This window comes from Papaver somniferum, chromosome 5 (genome assembly GCF_003573695.1).
Source record: "Papaver somniferum cultivar HN1 chromosome 5, ASM357369v1, whole genome shotgun sequence".
NCBI classification, from domain to species: Eukaryota; Viridiplantae; Streptophyta; class Magnoliopsida; order Ranunculales; family Papaveraceae; genus Papaver; species Papaver somniferum.
Window position 1 is genome coordinate 200,278,436 of NC_039362.1, and position 20,343 is coordinate 200,298,778.

General features: G+C 35.8%; 2 protein-coding genes across 2 annotated transcripts; one reads left to right on the forward strand and one right to left on the reverse strand.

Moving 5' to 3' along the window:
* The first annotated feature begins 289 nt into the window (after positions 1–289).
* On the forward strand, positions 290–2,568 carry LOC113284267 (stromal cell-derived factor 2-like protein). Its single transcript, XM_026533687.1, has 6 exons — positions 290–755; positions 847–987; positions 1,094–1,234; positions 1,873–1,922; positions 2,018–2,147; positions 2,265–2,568. Exons 1-6 carry the CDS (start codon positions 642–644, stop codon positions 2,361–2,363), a joined length of 675 nt encoding a protein of 224 aa, XP_026389472.1. The 5' UTR covers positions 290–641; the 3' UTR covers positions 2,364–2,568.
* A 3,552-nt stretch (positions 2,569–6,120) lies between these two features.
* LOC113278454 (pentatricopeptide repeat-containing protein PNM1, mitochondrial-like) lies at positions 6,121–8,026 on the reverse strand. The gene has a single exon (XM_026527285.1). It carries the CDS (start codon positions 7,086–7,088, stop codon positions 6,273–6,275), a length of 816 nt encoding a protein of 271 aa, XP_026383070.1. The 5' UTR covers positions 7,089–8,026; the 3' UTR covers positions 6,121–6,272.
* Positions 8,027–20,343: the final 12,317 nt, after the last annotated feature.

The window sequence follows — 20,343 nt, forward strand, 5'->3', positions numbered from 1 at the left end:
TTAGATAGATCAAAATTTCTCACAATAACACAACTCCATTTCCACGTTCAGACAAGTACTACGAAGTACCACCCCTTTTATACGTTAAGCCCCGTTCCAAAGTCCTCTTCCATGGGGTTCCCATTTCAGTATTGCGTCGTGCCATTTTTCGCCATAAAAATCCAAGTCATGCCTTCGAATCTAAGCTTGCCACATCAACAATACTGTACACGTGTCATAGCATGATTAGTTTTATCTAACTCTTTAGACGTGGGGAGACGAGGAGGTCCCCAAGGCCATGAATCTAAAGCAGATTTGACTAGCGACTTCCCCAAACAAGAAGAAGAAGCAGAAGAACGGAAAGTCCGAAACACAAACGAAAACTTAAAATCCCCAAATCTTATTAGACTCGCCGGAGCTAAATTGCTCTGGAGAGCCCTTAACTACACCGAATCGTGGCTTCTTCATCGTCACAACCAAATCTGAGAAGAAAACCTAAACCTTCTTCTGAAGAAACAACAAACCCTACAGGAGTTGGAGGAGCTTCAATAACAACACCAACAACCACAAGAATTATATACAGAGAATCAATTAAACCTAATCTCTTTAGATCCGATCTACCGTTTTGGGCATCTACTTGGTTCATTGCACTCCTTCTCATTATGGCTATTGGTTTCTTTTGTTTAGCTCTATTTCTTTTCCTTGGTATTATTGAATTTGATCACATTTCTGCTGCTTCTACACCTTCTTCAACTCCAGCCTCTGAAGGTGTTGAGGTATGATATTTTGGCAAAAAAAATTGATTTTTTTTTTTTGGATTTTTGGATGTTTTTCTAAAATTTGGATCTTAATGTGAAAATTTGGCAGATTACTTATGGATCAACCTTGAAATTGATGCATGAGAAGACTAAATTTAGGCTTCATTCACATGATGTACCATATGGTTCTGGTAGTGGACAGCAGTCTGTTACTGGTTTCCCTAGTGTTGATGATTCTAACAGCTACTGGGTATGCATTGTTGGGTTGTTACTTGGTTTGGTTTACTTGCTTGAGGCATTGAGGCGTTTACCATTAATCTTACCACTAATTCTATGGTTATATGGTTTGGTTGTAGATTGTGAGACCTCAACCTGATACATCTGCCAAACAAGGTGATCCAATTAAGACTGGAACAGTTGTTAGGTTGCAACATATGAAGACACGAAAATGGCTTCACAGCCACTTGCACGCATCTCCAATTTCAGGCAACCTTGAGGTTAGTGTTTGCAACCATCATAAATTGGCGTTATATTATACTCATTTCCTATAATTCATTGTTAGGTTGCTTGCACGAATCATAACTTTTGCTATAAATAAGTTGGTAAATGCACGACCTTTCCATGTCCTTTCCCATGTAACGCTGTTATATGTAGTTTCGCATATATAGTAATCTCTATGTGGTTCTCATTATATAATCATATAATAACTTGCAGTGACAATCATTTATATTCATGTTCGCATAGCCATAAGTGGTACTAAAGCATGTAACTGGTAAACTAGAGAATTCTGATTATAAATGTTGTTTGTCTGTAAATCTTAGCATTAACTTTTTTGTGGACTTGTCTAAATAAGTTAAAGGGTATACGATGTTCTTGCAGAGGTTTAATTGTACTTTATCAACCTCTGCACTAAAACTGGATCCTTTTTTGGTTCTAAAGTACACATATAAATGGCCAATTTGTTTTGCACCTTCCAGTTCAAGCCGTGTATATATATATCAGTTACTGGTTCCGTAAATGGACATGATGCTTATTAATTTTGTTCATAACTATGGTGACCCAAGTATAGCATTATAGGACTTCTTTGCGATTATATATTGTCAGATATATGAATCTCACAATTTGCTAATCTCAGGTTAGCTGCTTCGGAGGGGAGGGCAACTCTGATACTGGAGATTATTGGAAGTGAGATATCTACATTAATCATCAATCTAATTATCATAATGTGTATCTGGTTGCTAATTTATGTTTATTGGTTTCCCTGCTTTGTCATCAAATAGGCTTGAGATTGAAGGCAAAGGTAAAACCTGGAGGCAAGATCAAAGAGTCAGACTTCAACACGTTGACACTGGTGGTTATTTGCATAGTCATGACAAGAAATACACCAGGATAGCTGGAGGTCAGCAAGAGGTAAACAAGTTTTTTTCTTGATATCTTGTTTTTGCAGTAAACAATCTGCGCCCCGTTGTTTGACAATTTTTGGCCCGAGTAAAATCCTAATAATGTGTATTAATATATCCTGCACAGGTTTGCGGAGTTAGAGAGAAGCGAGCTGATAATGTATGGTTGGCAGCAGAAGGGGTATACCTTCCTGTTAATGAAGCAAGTAAAAGTAGTCCAAAGTAAATTGGGACACTGGGTACATGTAGGTTTTTTCCCAGTCCTGTATCTCGTTACTTTTTGGGACACAGTATAATTAAACAACGCTTTCCTGTTAAATTTTAAACGACATTGTGATTCAGTACTATCACTGATCATATGTTTCTTTTTTTTTTGCCCCTACTACTTTCTGAGTCAAGAATTCCAACAGGCTTATTGCTTTCTGCTTGCATATGCATAGATTTCCTTACTCCTCCACGAGCATTGATATCTTCTGTATCGATAAATACTGATGGTGATTCAGAGGAGAATAAACTGAAATTTTTTCATTACATAAGGAACACAGTAGTTGAACGCACCTACGGATCTCAGGGTCTGCATACCCCAACCTTTGTTTGTTGAGCGCAAATGTAGACTGAAATAAATGATAGGGAAATTGGATATCTCTTTCAAAAAGCAGACGCTGAACTTGAACATTCCTTGCAGTTAAGAATTCCGTCAGTGGTCAGTTTGATCTGAAATCGGAACCTGTCTGTTCTGCTGTCTACGTATGCAATCCGTTCAACGATCGGTGTCAAAAGGTGAACTCCTGGTTGTGTGAGCATTAGAACACGCGCTTTCTTTTCTGGAATGATGCCCACGTATCAAATTTCAATGGCAATTTTCGAACTTTACCTATTAGTCCAAAATCAAATTTATAGAAATGTTTTTTGAGCAAAACTGCACGCCAACTCGCGTGCGAACTTGCATCGAATTTCCAAACTATTAAAGCTGATCGAAATTTATGCCGGACCACAAGATCTTTATGGGCACAAAACACACAGCTTTTATAAAAGTGGCCATGCGTGAAATCTAACAGCACCGCACACACTGATCGGATATTATAATTGCTAGATTCTAATTTTGAGTTTCCTTCTAGAACAGTTTTCCACCTAATCCGAAACATAACGAAAATTTGGGAAAAAAAGAACAAGCAAGACAAACAAACTGCCTAGGACCCGGAATGCTCATGTTCACCGTTGAAGAAGAAGATGCATATGCATCTCTTTTCACGTGAAAGCATTCGAAATCAAACCTATAACATTAATTTACTAGTGTTGGGCAATTCGGTAAGTGGCGAGTTCAACTACTCTTATAAGGTTTTCCCCAGCATTTCCGCTTGCTCGCATTCTTCTTAACAGCTACATACCATGTTTGAGTCTGAAATTCCAGATTAAAAAAATGTGGAAACTGTAGGTAAACTGAAAATCACATGACTTGCATCTCGCCACCTCTAAAGTGGCAGGTAACACGCAGTTAACTCACACAATTTTCCATTGTTATCGTTGACATAATACGCGAAGGGATGGATGTGCATTACAGAATACAAGGAACAAGCGGTTGGTACTGGCGTTTCAGAAACTCCAGTAAACACAAAAGCTGCTTCCCAAATTCGAATTCCAACTACTTGTTTGTGTCTGTAACAATTTACTTACTGTACTTCATTTTCCACCTGGTAATAACTTGTCAGAAAGTCAACTGCGAGCTATTCTTTTTAACCAAGTCATAAATTTTTATTGATAGCTTCAAAAAGGAACAAGATTAGAACTTACCTAAAGAGGCCCTTTAGACAACTATTTGAATCTAAAGCAATAATACAGGACCCCTCTATACTAGCTAGGAAGTCCGGTCTGCCATGAAAAGAAACAAAGATACCCTTATTCAGCTGGGAAGCATACCTGGACATAGCATCAGATAAAAAATTCTTCTCCTCTGCTCTCAACAACTATTTCTCTTCTGCTTGCTTCTCTGTTTCTGTCTTTCTTTTACGGGTCTCTTAGAAGTGGCAGGTACTGGTATACTTGCAGAGATATATGATGAAAATACTAATGTCTACAAATATTACTCAGATGGAGGAGTTTGGACTTTGGAGCATATCTTCATCTGGGAAATCCGTTTCAATCATAAATCCTACCACTAGAAAAACCCGATACAAAGTTCAAGGTATATATATGCATGATCACATTTCCACACTAGAAGAAGATACGCGAAGATACACAATAACATCAATCATATCACACTGGTACCCAAATGGAGCAATGTTCACCATTTCTAACCATCTTCCAACAATGAATAATATTCGAATCTACATAAAGATGGTTCGCAACAATCAGAAACAATAAACTATGATAGACCACATCATGACTGTAGTGCCATTTCACCATCCACTACCGCCTTTATATTCAGCACTGTGATATCATTCTGACGAATATGAATTAATTAGATCAAGGATCACACAATGAGTTTTAGTATGCACTCAAATGTGCATAAGGTATCCTGAGGAAGATAATATGGACATCAGCAAGCGCTAGTGATCTAGTGGGAGAATACCAAGAATAGTACCCTACAGACCACAAACCTGATTGGTGAGTTGGTTCTTTTTCTCTTATCTTTTTTCTGTCTAAGTCTAAGTTTTGCAATTGCCGGCGAACCTGAATAAAATCAGGCAGTAAAGACGAACAACTGCAGGATCCAAAGGAGATGCACCATGTAACAACCATAAGTTATGAAATCAAGTACCAAAAAGAGCTTAAGAAACAGTTTTGCAAAAGGAAACCTAGATTTTGCGAATACAATTGCAAACTCACAAGCGCTTGTGATACACACCAAGTGATAAACAATAGCAATGCTTGAGCTCTTAAACCTAGGAAATATCATAAAAGAAAAGGTTTCGGAAAATTTAAATTAGAGCCCCACTAATCTAATCAGCCTCCCTAATCCTATCAACCTTTCCGAACAGCATCTCTTTACGAGAAACACCTGAGACTGCATCCAAATCTGTGTACTGAGGGAGATCAACTCTCTGTCTTCCAACTTATAGAACTATTAATTTTGTGGAGAAATACCTCCGAGAAGGCATGCTAAAAACAACAGTTGGGCAGGATACAATGTTCTAAAACAGAAGGATATGGACGTATCGTATAGGTAACTGACAAACATTATCATCACTTGGCTTACTTCAATAAGAGTTTCTATCAAGCTTGAAGAACTTGGAAATGATACTCTCGTTCTTTAGCTCTGTAACAAACTAGGTATGTTGGCTTTGGGAGCAGTCATGGTTCATGTTTTGATTTATATGGTGCAAGCTCGAGCAATTCAAGCAGCCTAAATAGCTTTGAGATATTGAAAGCCTTGCAACATTAAACACTATCGTCACCAACATAAACAAGTCTTCTTTATAGGTGGATCAGAGGACATGGACATCAATCCTTGAATATAAATGTGGAAATTCCTACAGTCCAAAAATTTCATAACGTGTCCCTACAAAGATATGGTGGATGACTTGCATGTACCCGAAATAACTGGGACTCAATCATTTCAAACTTACTTTAACATTTAATCAAGTAAGTGAATTGGCGATTTCCAAAAAAAAAAAGAAAAAAAAAAGAGTAAGTGAATTGAAATGGGTGTTCACATTGAAAATCCCCAAGTCCATTGAGGATAACCAGTGTCTGAATATTTTTTTCTGACTATCATTGAATTTAACCTACAGTGTCAGTGACTCAGTTAACGAACAGTTTAATTCTTCTATCAATTTCCAGATCAGTAACTCATATATCTCTGTCTATTTTCTTTCTTTGGTGACAATGGAAACTGTTATTCTTGTCATGAACTCGGATCATTTCCAAAAAGTTCTACATTTGATTATTGAACTAGGCAGTTACCTGATCACCCTATCAAGGGGTGGTAACCACTTACCTTCACAGTGAGCAGTCAAAATTGCACAAAAAAAAAGGCTAAAGAAATCAACTAAAATAAATTTTGAATTTTAGTGTTGACAAGAGCAACATGAAGCACAGTACACAAAAATTACCACCAGAAAAGCTTTGCTCAATTGAGTAATACCTCTCAAGACACTGCCATCTCCCCGGAATGCTAGCTAAGTCCAGACTGCAATCAATAAGCTCTCCGCATCATTTTCTTTGGCTTCTTCACAAAACATAGATTTATCTTCTTAAGAGTTTTCCTCTTCCTGGCCATTTTCTCAGGCAATGTTTCCCTCTTCTTCACAGCAGTCTTCTCAACCTTAGGCTTCTTAGTGAATCTCGGATCCAATGTATACACTTTGGGATCCACAAGTATGCCTTTCAACTTTGCTTCACTAGAGAGATGACTCGCTCTGTGAGTCTGCCCATGAGAACACAATTTCTCAATCAACAACTCGTAAGACTTGATACCAGGTACGAACCCATCAGCCTTCATCTTAGCAAAAACTTTCATTGCATGATCAATCCTTTCAATCCCACACAGAACCTTTATAAACCCAAAATAAGCCTTTCTATCAAGACCACCCCCAAATCCAGCAGATTTCATTTTGTCAATCATTTCATCTCCTTCACCAATTCTCGCCGCCTGATATAAACTTTTTATAAGTAAAAGATAAGTTTCGGCATTTGGACTACATCCCCATTCCCCCATTCTTTCAAACAGCTTAACCGATACTTCGGTTCTCCTGATTTTGCAAAAATTGTTGATCAATATATTAAACGTCTCGACATTCCTAGGTACTCCTGCATAATCCATCTCAACTAGAATCTTTTCAGCTTCGGATTGAAGTCTAAAGTTATCCTTTTTCCTACACAGCTTACAGACACAATCCAGAATGGAATCATAAGCCGACGTTCCAAGTTGAAACCCTCCTCTATGAATCTCCCCAGCTAATCTTTTAGCCTGATCAAGTTTCCCATCCACACACCAACCTTTAATCAACATCTCACAAGTAGATCTCTCATCTTCGTCTTCAATATATCAACAAGAATGATAGTTTCTCCCCTGTGATTGTGGATCGTGATTATCAAAAGAGGAAAAAAATGAACTTCTAAAATCATCGACCATAGAAGCTGTAGTTAGATCCAGAGATCTTGCTGAATATTCTGTTTCTAATTTTTTTATAATCAAGAGTTTGATGAAAGCCGATTCTGCAATTTCACATGGAAAACCTTAGTTTCCCAACTTTACTGCAAATTTTTATCAGAACCCATTTATCAAACAAAAAACACTTCTCTATGTATTTTGTTTCTTTACTAATTAACCTTCAAATTGATAAAACCCATCACTGATAACCAATACTAGTACAAGCAATCAGGGTTCATAATTGCAATTAACAAACTACGAAACATGTACTAGTATTTTTCTCTCAAATTGTTTCCAAATCTCGATTTGATTTTGTAATTTAAGCTGTGGTAGATCGTTCTTCATTGATTATTCAGAAATTAATTAATTTTTTCATTTTTCTCTGGGTTATTTTAAGGGAAGGAACATGAAAATTAATTTAGAAGTGGTTGATTCAGTCAGAAAATAATTAATTTTCGTTAATGTAATTACTAGGGCCATGGTTGATCAAGCTTTTTTGATTCCTCAAACTGGATTTAAATGGGAAAGTGTAGCTCCATTCCTGATTTTTTTGTTCTTTCTTTTAAGATGATCAAACAAATTAAAGGAATGAATCGAAGTATAACAATTCCATATTCAATCATCGGGGTTAATATTACTGGAAAAATCCTAGACTGTATAGGAAGAGATAAACAGGGATCATTGAAAAAAAATAAAAAAATCTTCCACTGAAATACATGAGGCTGAAAATGCTTAAAAAGAACAATAAAGCTGAGATGAAATTTGTTTTTCTCTCACAAGTACCGACTACTGAGGAGTGAATGGATACAAATTCCTTCCAATCTAGCCACATCTACATGACACATAAGAACGCGTGAAACTAGCGATCAACAATAGCGTGGTTTCTAGCATTTTTCATAGGGAAAATTAGGCTCAGGCCCAACCCACGGATAACCCATAATATGAGGCCCTTAATTAAAAAAAGTTTAAATCTAGGCCCCGAGTTTTTAAAAGACTTTGATACTCTTATGCATATTGTCAAGCCCATAATTAAATAAAATTTAAATCTAGGCCCAAGATTATTAAATCTAGGCCCGAAATTATTAAAATACAGTGCGAAGGTGTAAACAGAAGTTACACATGCATATGGCATGTGTAACCAGAAGTTACACATCCTTATGATATGTGTAATGCAAAGTTACACTTGTATATATATGCAAAAAAATAGACATCAAAAAAAACACACAAAAAAAAAAATACAGTTATTACTTTAATATTCATTTACAATAATTTCTTATCATGTGTAACTAGAAGTTACACACACATCTGTTTAGTGTAATTGAGAGTTACATATGTGTCTATCTAGTGTAACTGAGAGTTACACATGCATCTGACTTGTGTATTCAGCGTCAACTCCAGTTCCAGCGAGACCATTACCACGTTTAAGCAATTAGCTTTTATGAAGTTATCTAAAACCTGAAATATAACAACAAGCAATCAGTATTTATACGATTAAAATGAACAGTACATAAAACAATGTATATTTCAGTTTCACAAGCATCTGACTAGTGTAGCTAGCGGTTACACATGCATCTGAATTGTGTAACTGAGAGTTACACATGCATATAACATGTGTAACTAGGAGATACACATTCATCTGGCTAGTGTAGCTAGCAGTTATACATGCATATGACTAGTGTAACTAGGAGTTACATATGCATATTGGTATGTGTACCCAAAATCAGTATGTGTAAGTAAAAGTTACACATCTAATTAGCATGTGTAACTTGCAGATACACATGCATCTGAATTATGTAATTAGGAGTTACACATGCATCAGACTTGGATATTTCAACATAAAATCAGCAAATCCATCTCTAAATGTAATTAGGAGTTACACATGCATCAGACTTGGATATTATTCATGCAAGCATTTTTTTTTACTGTTTTCCCTGTGCTTTTTTGGGCTCCGTTGGGACTTATCACAGGAAAAAAGTAACAAACACAAGACTATTAGGAGTGTAACTGCGAGTTACACATGTATCTGGCTTGTGTAAATAAGAGTTACACATGTATATAGCATGTGTAACTAGGAGTTACACTTCCGCATGACTTGTGTAATCGGAAGTTACACATGTATCTGGCTTGTGTAAATAAGAGTTACACATGTATATAGCATGTGTAACTAGGATTTACACTTCCGCATGTCTAACTTGCTAAATTGATTACAAAAATAGTTCCTCACAATAATTTTGAGTGACATGGACATATATGTCATGTGCATTCCAGACGAACCTTGGCGGCTAAAAAAAAAACACCACAGTAAATATCTCTTGACACTGAAATGATACTAGTTATGCCACTTTCATTGTTCATGATAAGCATTTTTTCTACTGTTTTCCCAATACATTTTTGGGCTCCATTGTGACTTATCACATGAAAAATTGACAACACAAGACTATTAGGAGTATAACTGCGAGTTACACATGTATCTGGCTTGTGTAAATAAGAGTTACGCATGTATATAGCATGTGTAACTAGGAGTTACACTTCCGCATGACTTGTGTAATCGGAATTTACATATGCATATTGCTTCTGTACTAAGAAGGTAAATAGATTTTGCACGGAAGATCTTATGAAAAATGTGAATACTATCCCAAAATAAATGTAAATGCTACCATCTTAAACATACTTACCAGTATTGTATGAAAGGTGTTCCGACTTTCTCGTGCTTCATATAAAAACTTCTCGACAAACATCTTAGAGGAGAACTCCTCATCCAAAAGTGATTGCCAGTTTACTTGGATAGACAGCTAGACATACTTTACTACCATGGCGCAAGCATGAAGTTGAGCATAGAACTTACTGCAATTTGCTTATTTTCCATCACTTCCAGCTCGACCTGCTTCCTGATAGAGTGATGGTATGCCTCCAAACTCTGTCATCAAAGAAAGCATAATGTAGAGCAAAAAAAAAATTGACACGTGTAGAGAAAACTTTAGATGCCTGTTATATAAAATGATCAAATACTTACTGTAGGGATGAGATAAATATAAAGATATAGGTGGCCTACCATAATGAATGATTCTCGGTACGCTTGACTTGTCTATCCCCATTCCGAAAGGAAATAATCCTTTTGACTATCTTAGCATAGGACGAGGTTAAAACAAAATCAAGTAGCATTGCACGTTTCCCTCAATAAGTGTTGATCGTATAGCCTCTCTGAGAAAAGATTGTATACTTTGTACTTCCCCTACAAAATTAAGATATATCAACAGGCCATACAAGAAGCATTTCACTAGCATATCAATACACGAAATCTTTCCACCCACCATAACTACTTCAAAAATGAACCACACAAATGAACAGAAAGAAAGATATGAAAAGTAAGAACACATATTATAGTATGTTTAGCTTGATTATCAGACTCAAATCAAACAACAAGTTGGCAGGAAAAAAACAACAACCACCAACTAGTTAAAATGCATACACAGGACAACAAAATATGATAATTGCGGAATGTTGAAATGTGTCCTAATTGTTCTCAGTTAAGTAAATAAATATCAAAAAGTAAAACAATGTCCAGTCGTAAAAACTTGACAAAAACCACAATTTAGTAACCTAATCTGCTTTACCTGTATATTGACTACTGATATGTAACTTTTCATTCCATCCCATTGTTCTTCCATTTTTTTTCTATTATTTGACAACACCATTACCAGTAATTGACGCTCTACAAGAGATATTAGCTGATGACAAAATTGAGATAAAATTTCGATTACATGTATAATCTAAGTCTTGAAATCGTATTGCGTCATTTTGCTTAAATTTGAAAAATTAAAGGAAATATAGATTGAACTAAAAATTATTAGTTAAAAACAGATAAAATTAGAGATGAGCAAAAATCAGTTCGAAAATCGAAGTATATGAAATTTGTATCAAATATATGGGTAAAAGAGATAATGATTCACTTATTTCAACTCTGAAAACCAATTTTTGATCGAGATAACAGATTAAAAGATATATTGATTGTTGTTCAAGAACCCTAGAAATTTTTCTTGAATTTTTTTTCAAAATTTTCCTCTCAAAAGTTAGATTAATGTGACATTATAACAGACCTAACTCTGATTATGATTTTAATAATAGATTTAACATGAAATCAAGCTTTTAAAAGTTATCAAAATCATAAAATTATTTTTCAGAAATAAAAATTTGAAAATCGAAGAATCTACCTATTGAATTGAAATGTTAAAGATAAAGGAAACTTACTTGTTTTGTAGGAGAATCTTCTGATTCATTTGCTGGTGATGATTCTCACCGTACTTTTTCATTAACTTTCACTAAATCTTCAAGAACAAGTGACGTTGATGTTAAATCTAGCTTTTGATGATGAGTTCAACCGATCTGTAATTCTTAGATCTAGGTTTTGAAATGGTTTTTTCGCTGAAATTTTCGATCAGAAATCACATCTTCTCTGTGTGCTTCATCTAAAGAGAGAGAATGAAAAAAGAAAATGAAACCGATAATAAAACCTCTAGCTAATTCCATTAGATATATATAATTAGGGGTATTCTTGGTATTATCAAATTACCATGGCTGAAAACTTTATTAACAGACCCTGAATTCTAAAGTTTTGGGCCTAAAAATATCAAAATGTAAAAGAATGGAGTTGATAGTGAATGATCCATTTTGTGGGGCTTCTATATATTGAACCCATACAGTAGGGGGTTATAGTATTTTTCACTTTTTCATATTATGTTTTGTCCTACGTACAATCTTTCAACATTGCTGATACGATATGGGGATCACTTTAGTGGGACATATGAGACAATGCTTTTTTTGGTTTGTCTTATATAGGATTCGCCGATTCGGTATCCTTCCGGTAATCTGGCAATCGTGCTACTTAAACCGCTCTATAACAGTTGAATGATAGCGATCTCCGCCCGCCTAAATCTCGGTCCGGGTTTTAACCCACCCACTATGAATCGGTCGGTTTCGGGTTTAAACCCGCATTAACCCGATATGATGTAACTGCAATTTTTTGGATTATGAAATGCCTTTTTTCTAGGTACCTGGCTCTAGCTTATTTGTGATGCTTGATTTCCTTATCAAAGTTGATATGGCATAATGGATTACCATATTATGTAGATCACATTATAATCAAGGCACGTTGATATATGCAGTTTGAAGTTAGCTCACCGTGTCGTGGTTTCAACATATTTTGTTAAAGAGGAGTTAGTCTGTTACTTATTAGGTTCATAAAGGTCTTAGTTGTAGTTATAATACAAGTTAGAACAAGAGAAACTGTAACATTGGCAAGGTGATTTAGTTAGATGATATTCTATTTTTCATTCGCGTGCTCGATAATGTGATTCTTTTTATCTTTTAATTGAAATATTTGTCTCAGAGAGGAGAGTCAACATATTTTTAGAATTAACCTTCCCGGTAGTAGAGATTGTAAATGTTTGTGGCTCTCTCTCTCACCTCAGTGGTTTGTACATATTTCATGAATGTTTTTATTTATTCAATAGTATCCATACAAATTAGTTTATAAACTTTATTTCAATGTTTTGTATTTATCGGGTTTTTTGGGGGTGGGTGGGGTTTAAATCATAACCAACCCATTTATATTGGGTTTTTATATTCATAATCAGCTACCAACCCGCTACGGCAGGTTCGGTTTAAAAATCCACGGGTTCATCAGGTGCGGGCGGGTTCGGGAGCGGATCTTGTGCAGCTCTAATTTTGACGTGGAAAATGTCGTGGCGGAGAGTTATTTTTCTTTCTTATTCACGTCGTCTACTAAAATAACTCTTTAATACGAACAACACAAAGAGTGTTTCTGGAAACCATGTCAAGATTCCATCATATATCATGATCATAATATATGATGTAATGGGGTTCTACATCATATATCATGATCATAATCATTCATCCAGATTAAGGAATTGTTTATACTACTCCTTAACTGTTAAACAAAAATATGTTTTTTGTTGAGAACTTCGAATTGTTTATATTACTCCTTGAGTTTTAAACAAAAATATGTTTGTTGTTGAGAACTTCGTTATCACTTGAAACAAATCAATTTATATAGACAAACCTAGCGATTGAAACTTGTAGTTAAATTGAGGTTAGCGATTAAAACTTGTAGTTAAATTGAGGTAAAAACCAAAGAGTTTGCATATGGGAACTTTGGTGAAGATGGAATTTTAAATTTTTATGTAGATCTCAATGTTTAGCACCTTTTTGTGTACTTCATCTTATCTTAGATTGACAGAAGCAGTTGATTTCAAATATATTATATAGATTTTCAAATTCAAAAAAATTATCTGAAGATTCAAATCTATAGCTTTTCGAATTCAAAATTTTGATAGTTCAGGGCGTTATCGATGATGAGAGTCATCATTAAGGTTAAAAATCGATACTCCAATCATCAGGAAAAGCTTGAATAAATAAGAAATTGAGAAAACTAGCCTAGGCATTGAATAATTGAAGAAGATGATCAAATTGGTTGGTGCAAGGCTAAGATGATAGGTTTGGTAATAAGCATATGAAAAATTGATTAATATTGTGGAAGGGCATAATCAAATTTGGTATTCACTGGCATAATGATAATGATATTTTGCAACAGTACTCGTGGGGAACCGCCACCCTTTCTTACATACTTTACAGCCTTTGCGAAGCTTCAAGGTGGAACCAAACACAAATTAAGGGGAATGTTGGTCTTCTCCAGGTAATTTTTGTTTTCTAGTTCCAAATTTGTTGTAATTTTATACTTATTTGTGTCTAATCTTTTATTTATAATTTTTTTTTTGCAGTCATGATTTTACGACCATTTTGAAAGCTTAAGACTATCTTGGAATACCAAGTGGGATGCCAATAAATCTACCGCAGACAGATACCGCTTCTCAGGGACCCAACAACAGGCTAAAGAGAGAAATATGGTTAGGATGAGGACTATTTTAGAAACTTTGACAATTGACAAGGTGGTGTTCGATCCATACTTAGAGATGGATCAAAATGAAGATGATGATAAAAAGTTTTCCAATGTGGCGACCTACAACGGACGATTGTCAACCAGGTTCGTGATTTATAATCCTCGTAGAATTCCATGTCAGACTGGTTATGTCCAGAAAAGAGTAATTGAAGAACCTGTTTTTACATTGAGCAAACAAACTTCATTTTGGCTTCAAATGATTAGGACCTATCACCGTTGATCGGGCCATTAGAATACTTCGTTTGCATTTAAGAAACTGTGAAACGGTAGGCAGATTTGGACACATGTGATTTTGGTTGCTTATATAGTCCTAAAGTCTAATTTTTGTTTTTGACAAGGTTTTTGTGTTCATCATAAAATGGATTTGGCAAAGCTGTTTTTTTTGTTGCTTCTGATATTGGTGTATAAAATTCTAGGGATTAGACCAGTGAAATTTAGGATGCCATGACTTAACAGCATGGACTATTGGTGTTGGCATTGTGATAATGAGACATTGGTAGAAAATACGCACACAAAGATGACAAAACTGGCATTTGCCGACGTACAACGTACGTGCACTGGGCTTGTCATGAGTAAGACTAGCATTATAACAACTGATTGGGGGTGAGCATGAGTTTCCCTTGGATGACGGCTTCGGATCTCATGTCCCCTTTTTGCATATACCCTCGTGTCCCTCCAATCATGTAGTGACATATGGCGTCTATTATCTTCCTTTATATTTACGGTTCAATGAAGAGAGAAAGAATACCCGAGAAAATATACAAAATATAATCATATTCATTCGTTAGCATGAATCCAAATCTGAACCAAAATCCGAACCTATATGCCCCAACATATCTCTTCAACAATCAACAAAGTTTTTCCTCTGAAGGAAATAAGATCGACCTTGTTGTAAAAAGATCCAAAGAAAAACTAATCTTAGAAGATCTTCTAATGGCTAACTGGACTACTCGACTCTTTACTAAATAAGACGCAATGACAACAAGCATCGCAATTATTTTCAGAAAAAATTACGACCATTATTTTCTTGCTATTGTTCTTTCAGTTGAAACCTTTTCATTAATCATGATTGTTTATAAGTCTTACAATCATTATTGGTACGTTTATTATCCTTTTTTCTACATTTGATTATCAAAAATGATAAATCCCCATCCAACTAACAGGAGAAGACTGCAAGTCTGTGACAATATTGTTAATATATATCCTTATTTAAGGATAATATATTGTTTCCTAGTATATAGGATCTTTGCTTTATCATAATATTGGGCTCTTTATATTCATGAGCTGTGTAACCAGAATTGATAAGATTATTATAATAAGAATTATCTTCTTCTTGATCCTATATTTGTGAAGATGGTATCAGAGATAGGGTTCTTGAATCATGGGTAGTGATTCAGAATTATACCAAAATAAATCAAAACAAAAAGGGCAGATGGAAAACAAATTTGCTCCTATTATCGTTCAATCTTAAGGTGCAGTATTCAAGCCTGAGAATGTTCTTGATGAAACAAAATATGATTTGTGGTCACAAATCATGGAGATGCATATTGCTGAAAAAGAAAAAACCTCATTTATTATGGGAAGGACAAGAAAACCTACCGAGGAAGATCCAAGATATGAGAAGTGGCACACAGATAATAAAAAAGTCAAGAGATGGTTATTGATGTCTATGTCACCTGAAATCATGAAGAGATATATTCGGTTACCTACTGCTAGAGAGATTTGGTATGCATTATCTAAAGCCTTTTATGATGGAGATGATGAGATGCAGGTATTTACTCTAAATCGACGAGCGTTTTCGGCAAAACAAAATGGCAGAGCACTCTCAATTTATTATGGAGAACTAACTGAAATATTTGGAGAGTTGGATCATCATGACAAGGTGGTTATGGAGAATTCTAATGATATTGAAGCCTATCGAAAATCAATTCAGCGCCTAAGGGTGCATATATTCCTTGCTGGATTCAATGAAAGTTTTGAACAGATCCGTGGTGAAATCTTGAGAAAGGATCTTATTCCTGAATTGGAATCATGTTATGCACTCGTTCGTCGTGAATCTGTTCGACGTACAACGATGGCAAAAGAATCGGAAGAAGTTGAACCTGCTGCTATGGCAACTCGAAACCGGTACAATCAAAAAGGGTCTTTTCAGAGATACTCAAAGACTGAGGTGGACAAGTCATCACTTAAGTGTACACACTGTAATAAATCTGGACATACAATTGACATGTGTTTCGAGTTGGTTGGATATCCAGATTGGTGGGATCAACATCTGGAGAGGAAGAAGGAGACAAAGAAAAATTCTGGTGCTCCAATGGCTTCAACAAAGAAAGGAAAGGATTCCATGGTAATATCTGCATCAGTAGCAAGGACAGGTAACGATGGTAAGTTTTAAAATGTTTCTTCAATTGTTTCGAATAATTCATGGATAGTTGATTCCGGTGTCACAGACCAAATGACATGTGATTCTAAACAAATCTCTCCCCTTAAACCATCCTTACAAAAAACAGTCTCTACTGCAAATGGCTCACAAGCTCCAATTACTGGTGAAGGGTCAATATCTCTCACTGAAACTTTAAACTTAGATTCTGTCTTAGTAGTTCTTACATTAGACTGTAATCTCTTATCATTTTCCCAAATAACTAATACTTTACATTGTGTAGTGATATTTTGGCCTGAGTGTTGTGTTTTTAAGGACATCACAACGAAGCAAACGATTGGTTATGGTGTTAAGCGTGTGAAGATGTATTATCTGGATTTTGTGTCAAGTAGTTCGGATAAGATGCGTCAAACTCTTCTTGCTGATGGTTCTGAGGGGAAGAGACAAAAACCTCAAATTTTATTATGGCATCGACGATTGGTACATGCGTCGTTTGGTTATTTAAAAAAATTATTTCCTAGTTTGTTTGCAAAACTTGATATTTCTAGTTTTCATTGTGAAGTATGTGAACTTGCAAAAAGCCATCGTGCTTCTTTTCCATTATCATTCAATAAGAGTCCAGTTCCTTTTATGATCATACACTCTGATGTTTGGGGGCCATCTAAAACTAATACCCTGGGTGGTTCAAGATGGTTTGTTACTTTTATTGATGATTGCACTAGAATGACGTGGGTGTGTCTCATGAAAAACAAAAGTGAAGTTACCGCCTTGTTTCAAAAGTTCCATAAGATGATTAACACTCAGTACAAAAAACAGATTCAAGTACTTCGTAGTGATAATGGTGGTGAATATATGGATTCTGACCTTCAACATTATTTTGAGGGACACGGGATTATTCATCAAACTACTTGCTCTAATACGCCTCAGCAGAATGGAGTAGCAGATAGAAAGAATCGTCACTTACTGGAAGTGGTCCGTGCTTCATTGATAGAAGCACATATGCCACTGATGTATTGGGGAGAGGCACTTACTTCTGCAGCATATCTTATCAATCGAGTGCCATCCGGTACCACTGTGTTTCAAACACCCCATCAAGATCTTGCTGAAGCAGTTGTGGCTCCAACTGTTCCTAATCTGCCGCCTCATGTGTTTGGTTGTGTAGCTTATGTTCATCTGCACAAGAACCAATGTGATAAGTTGGCTCCTAGAGCTCTGAAGTGTGTATTTTTGGGATATGCAACAACTAAAAAGGGATACCGTTGCTATCATCCTCCAACCAAAAGAATGTTTGTTACTTTGGATGTTGTATTTCATGAAGATACTATGTATTTTTCATGTGAGTCTGAACTTCAGGGGGAGTACCATAAGGAAATTCAGACTCTTAACTATGATGAAGATATATCGTAAATTGATGTATCTGTTATTGTCAACTCCGATGATATGGTAAGAGAATCTGTTGATGAAAGTTCTTCATGAGAAGAAACAGAAAGTACAATATTAGATCGTGATATAGAGATTCAAGATGAGGTTATGATAGAAGAGATTCCAGAATCTACGTTACCTCAAGAAGATGAAACACCAAACCAATCGTCTGCTACGGATGTTCTTGAAGAATCTAGGAGACAACTTCCACAACGTGTAAACAGAGGTATTCCTAAACCCATATATGAACCTGAAATCTCTAGTAAGGTTAAGTACCCTATGAGTCATTATGTCTCTCATCATCGTTTGTCTAAAGCTAATAAGGCATCCGCGAATCAACTATCTACTGTTTTTATTCCTAACAATGTGCAGGAAGCATTAGTTGATCCAAAATGGAGAGCAAATGGTGACATTGAACGTTATAAAACAAGATTAGTTGCTAAAGGGTACAACCAAACTTATGGTATCGACTATACATAAACTTTTGCTCCAGTAGCGAAAATCAACACAGTACGAGTATTGTTATCGCTTGCTGCAAACTTGGATTTTCCTTTGCAACAGTTTGATGTGAAGAATGCCTTCTTGCATGGTGAATTAACTGAAGAAGTTTACATGGAGCTCCCACCTGGTATTTCAGTTCCAGGATCTCATGGTAAGAAGGTATGTAAGCTAAACAAGTCATTGTATGGACTAAAACAATCTCCAAGGGCCTGGCTTGGAAGATTCACCAAATCTATGAGGAACTTTGGATACCGTCAGCGTAATTCTGATCATACTTTGTTCATAAACAAAAGGAAGGATAAAATTACTTCTCTTATCATATATGTAGATGATATGGTGGTGACAGGAAATGATCCAGAGGAGAGGAAATCTTTGCAAAGATACTTATCAAAGGAATTTCAAATGAAAGATCTTGGTTCATTGAAATACTTCCTTGGGATTGAAGTTTCTCGATCCAGTGAAGGAATTTTCTTATCACAAAGGAAATATGTTCTTGATCTGCTAAAAGAAGTGGCCATGTCAGCATGTCAGCCAATCCATACACCTTTAGAAGAAAAGGTAAACCTGTGTATTGAACCTGATCAAGTTCCTGCTGATAATAGGAGATATCAAAGACTTGTGGGGAGATTGATGTATCTATCTCACACAAGGCCAGATCTTGCTTATGCACTCAGTGTTGTTAGTCAATTCATGCACAATCCAGGTGAACAACACATGGATGCAGTTTTACGTATTTTGAGGTATTTGAAGTCTGCTCCTGGAAAAGGAATTTTATTCTCTAAAAATGAAGATTATAGAAAGGTTGTGGGATATACAGATTCTGACTATGCAGGATAAATAGATGGCAGACGTTCTACTGCAGGCTACTTTACCTTTGTGGGAGGTAAATTAGTTACTTGGAGAAGTAAGATACAAAATATTGTTACACGATCAAGCGCAGAGGCTGAATTCAGAGGTGTGGCAGATGGCATTTGTGAAACTTTTTGGTTGAGGCTTCTCCTTAAGGATTTGGGGGTTCCTCTCAAGGATCCTATTATTCTGTATTGTGATAACAAAGCTGCGCGTGACAGTGCTCATAATCCTGTTCATCATGATCGTACTAAACATGTGGAGGTTGACAGGTTCTTCATCAAAGAGAAGCTGGACAACAACATTATTGAGCTGCCACCGGTTCGGTCTGAAGAACAACTTGCAGATATTCTCACACATGGTGTGTCATGCAAAAAATACTTGAGTTTTCTGGACAAGTTGGGCATGTGTGATATCTATGCACCAACTTGAGGGGGAGTGTTAACATATATCCTTATTTAAGGATAATATATTGTTTCCTAGTATATAGGATCTTTACTTTATCATAATATTGTGCTCTATATATTCATGAGCTGTGTAACCAAAATTGATAAGATTATCATAATAAGAATTATCCTCTTCTTGATCCTATATTTGTGAAGAAATATAATGTGCGGACTTGGGTTTACTTGCCTCCACAGTGTAATGTATTTTGGGTTTGCTTTTCGAGGCATATAATAAAATTATGAAGGGGATGTAAGTAATGTTGTTGACATTTGACAAGATCTTTGCTGTATTGTGGTCTTTTTCTACTTTGCAATCACCCACTGCAATAAACTGTATGGTTATGCTTAATTTAACATCTATGGCTTTATTGTATGTAACAAATTTTACTGAAATGAATATAATTAGACGACTTTCTCAGTTATTATAGCCTGCAATTACATTTAAGAAGATTTCAACTCAACTCATCTGTGAGAGATTGGATGATTTGTAGTGATTACTCAATTATAAGGCATTTTTTAAACCATGGCTCCCTTGTTATT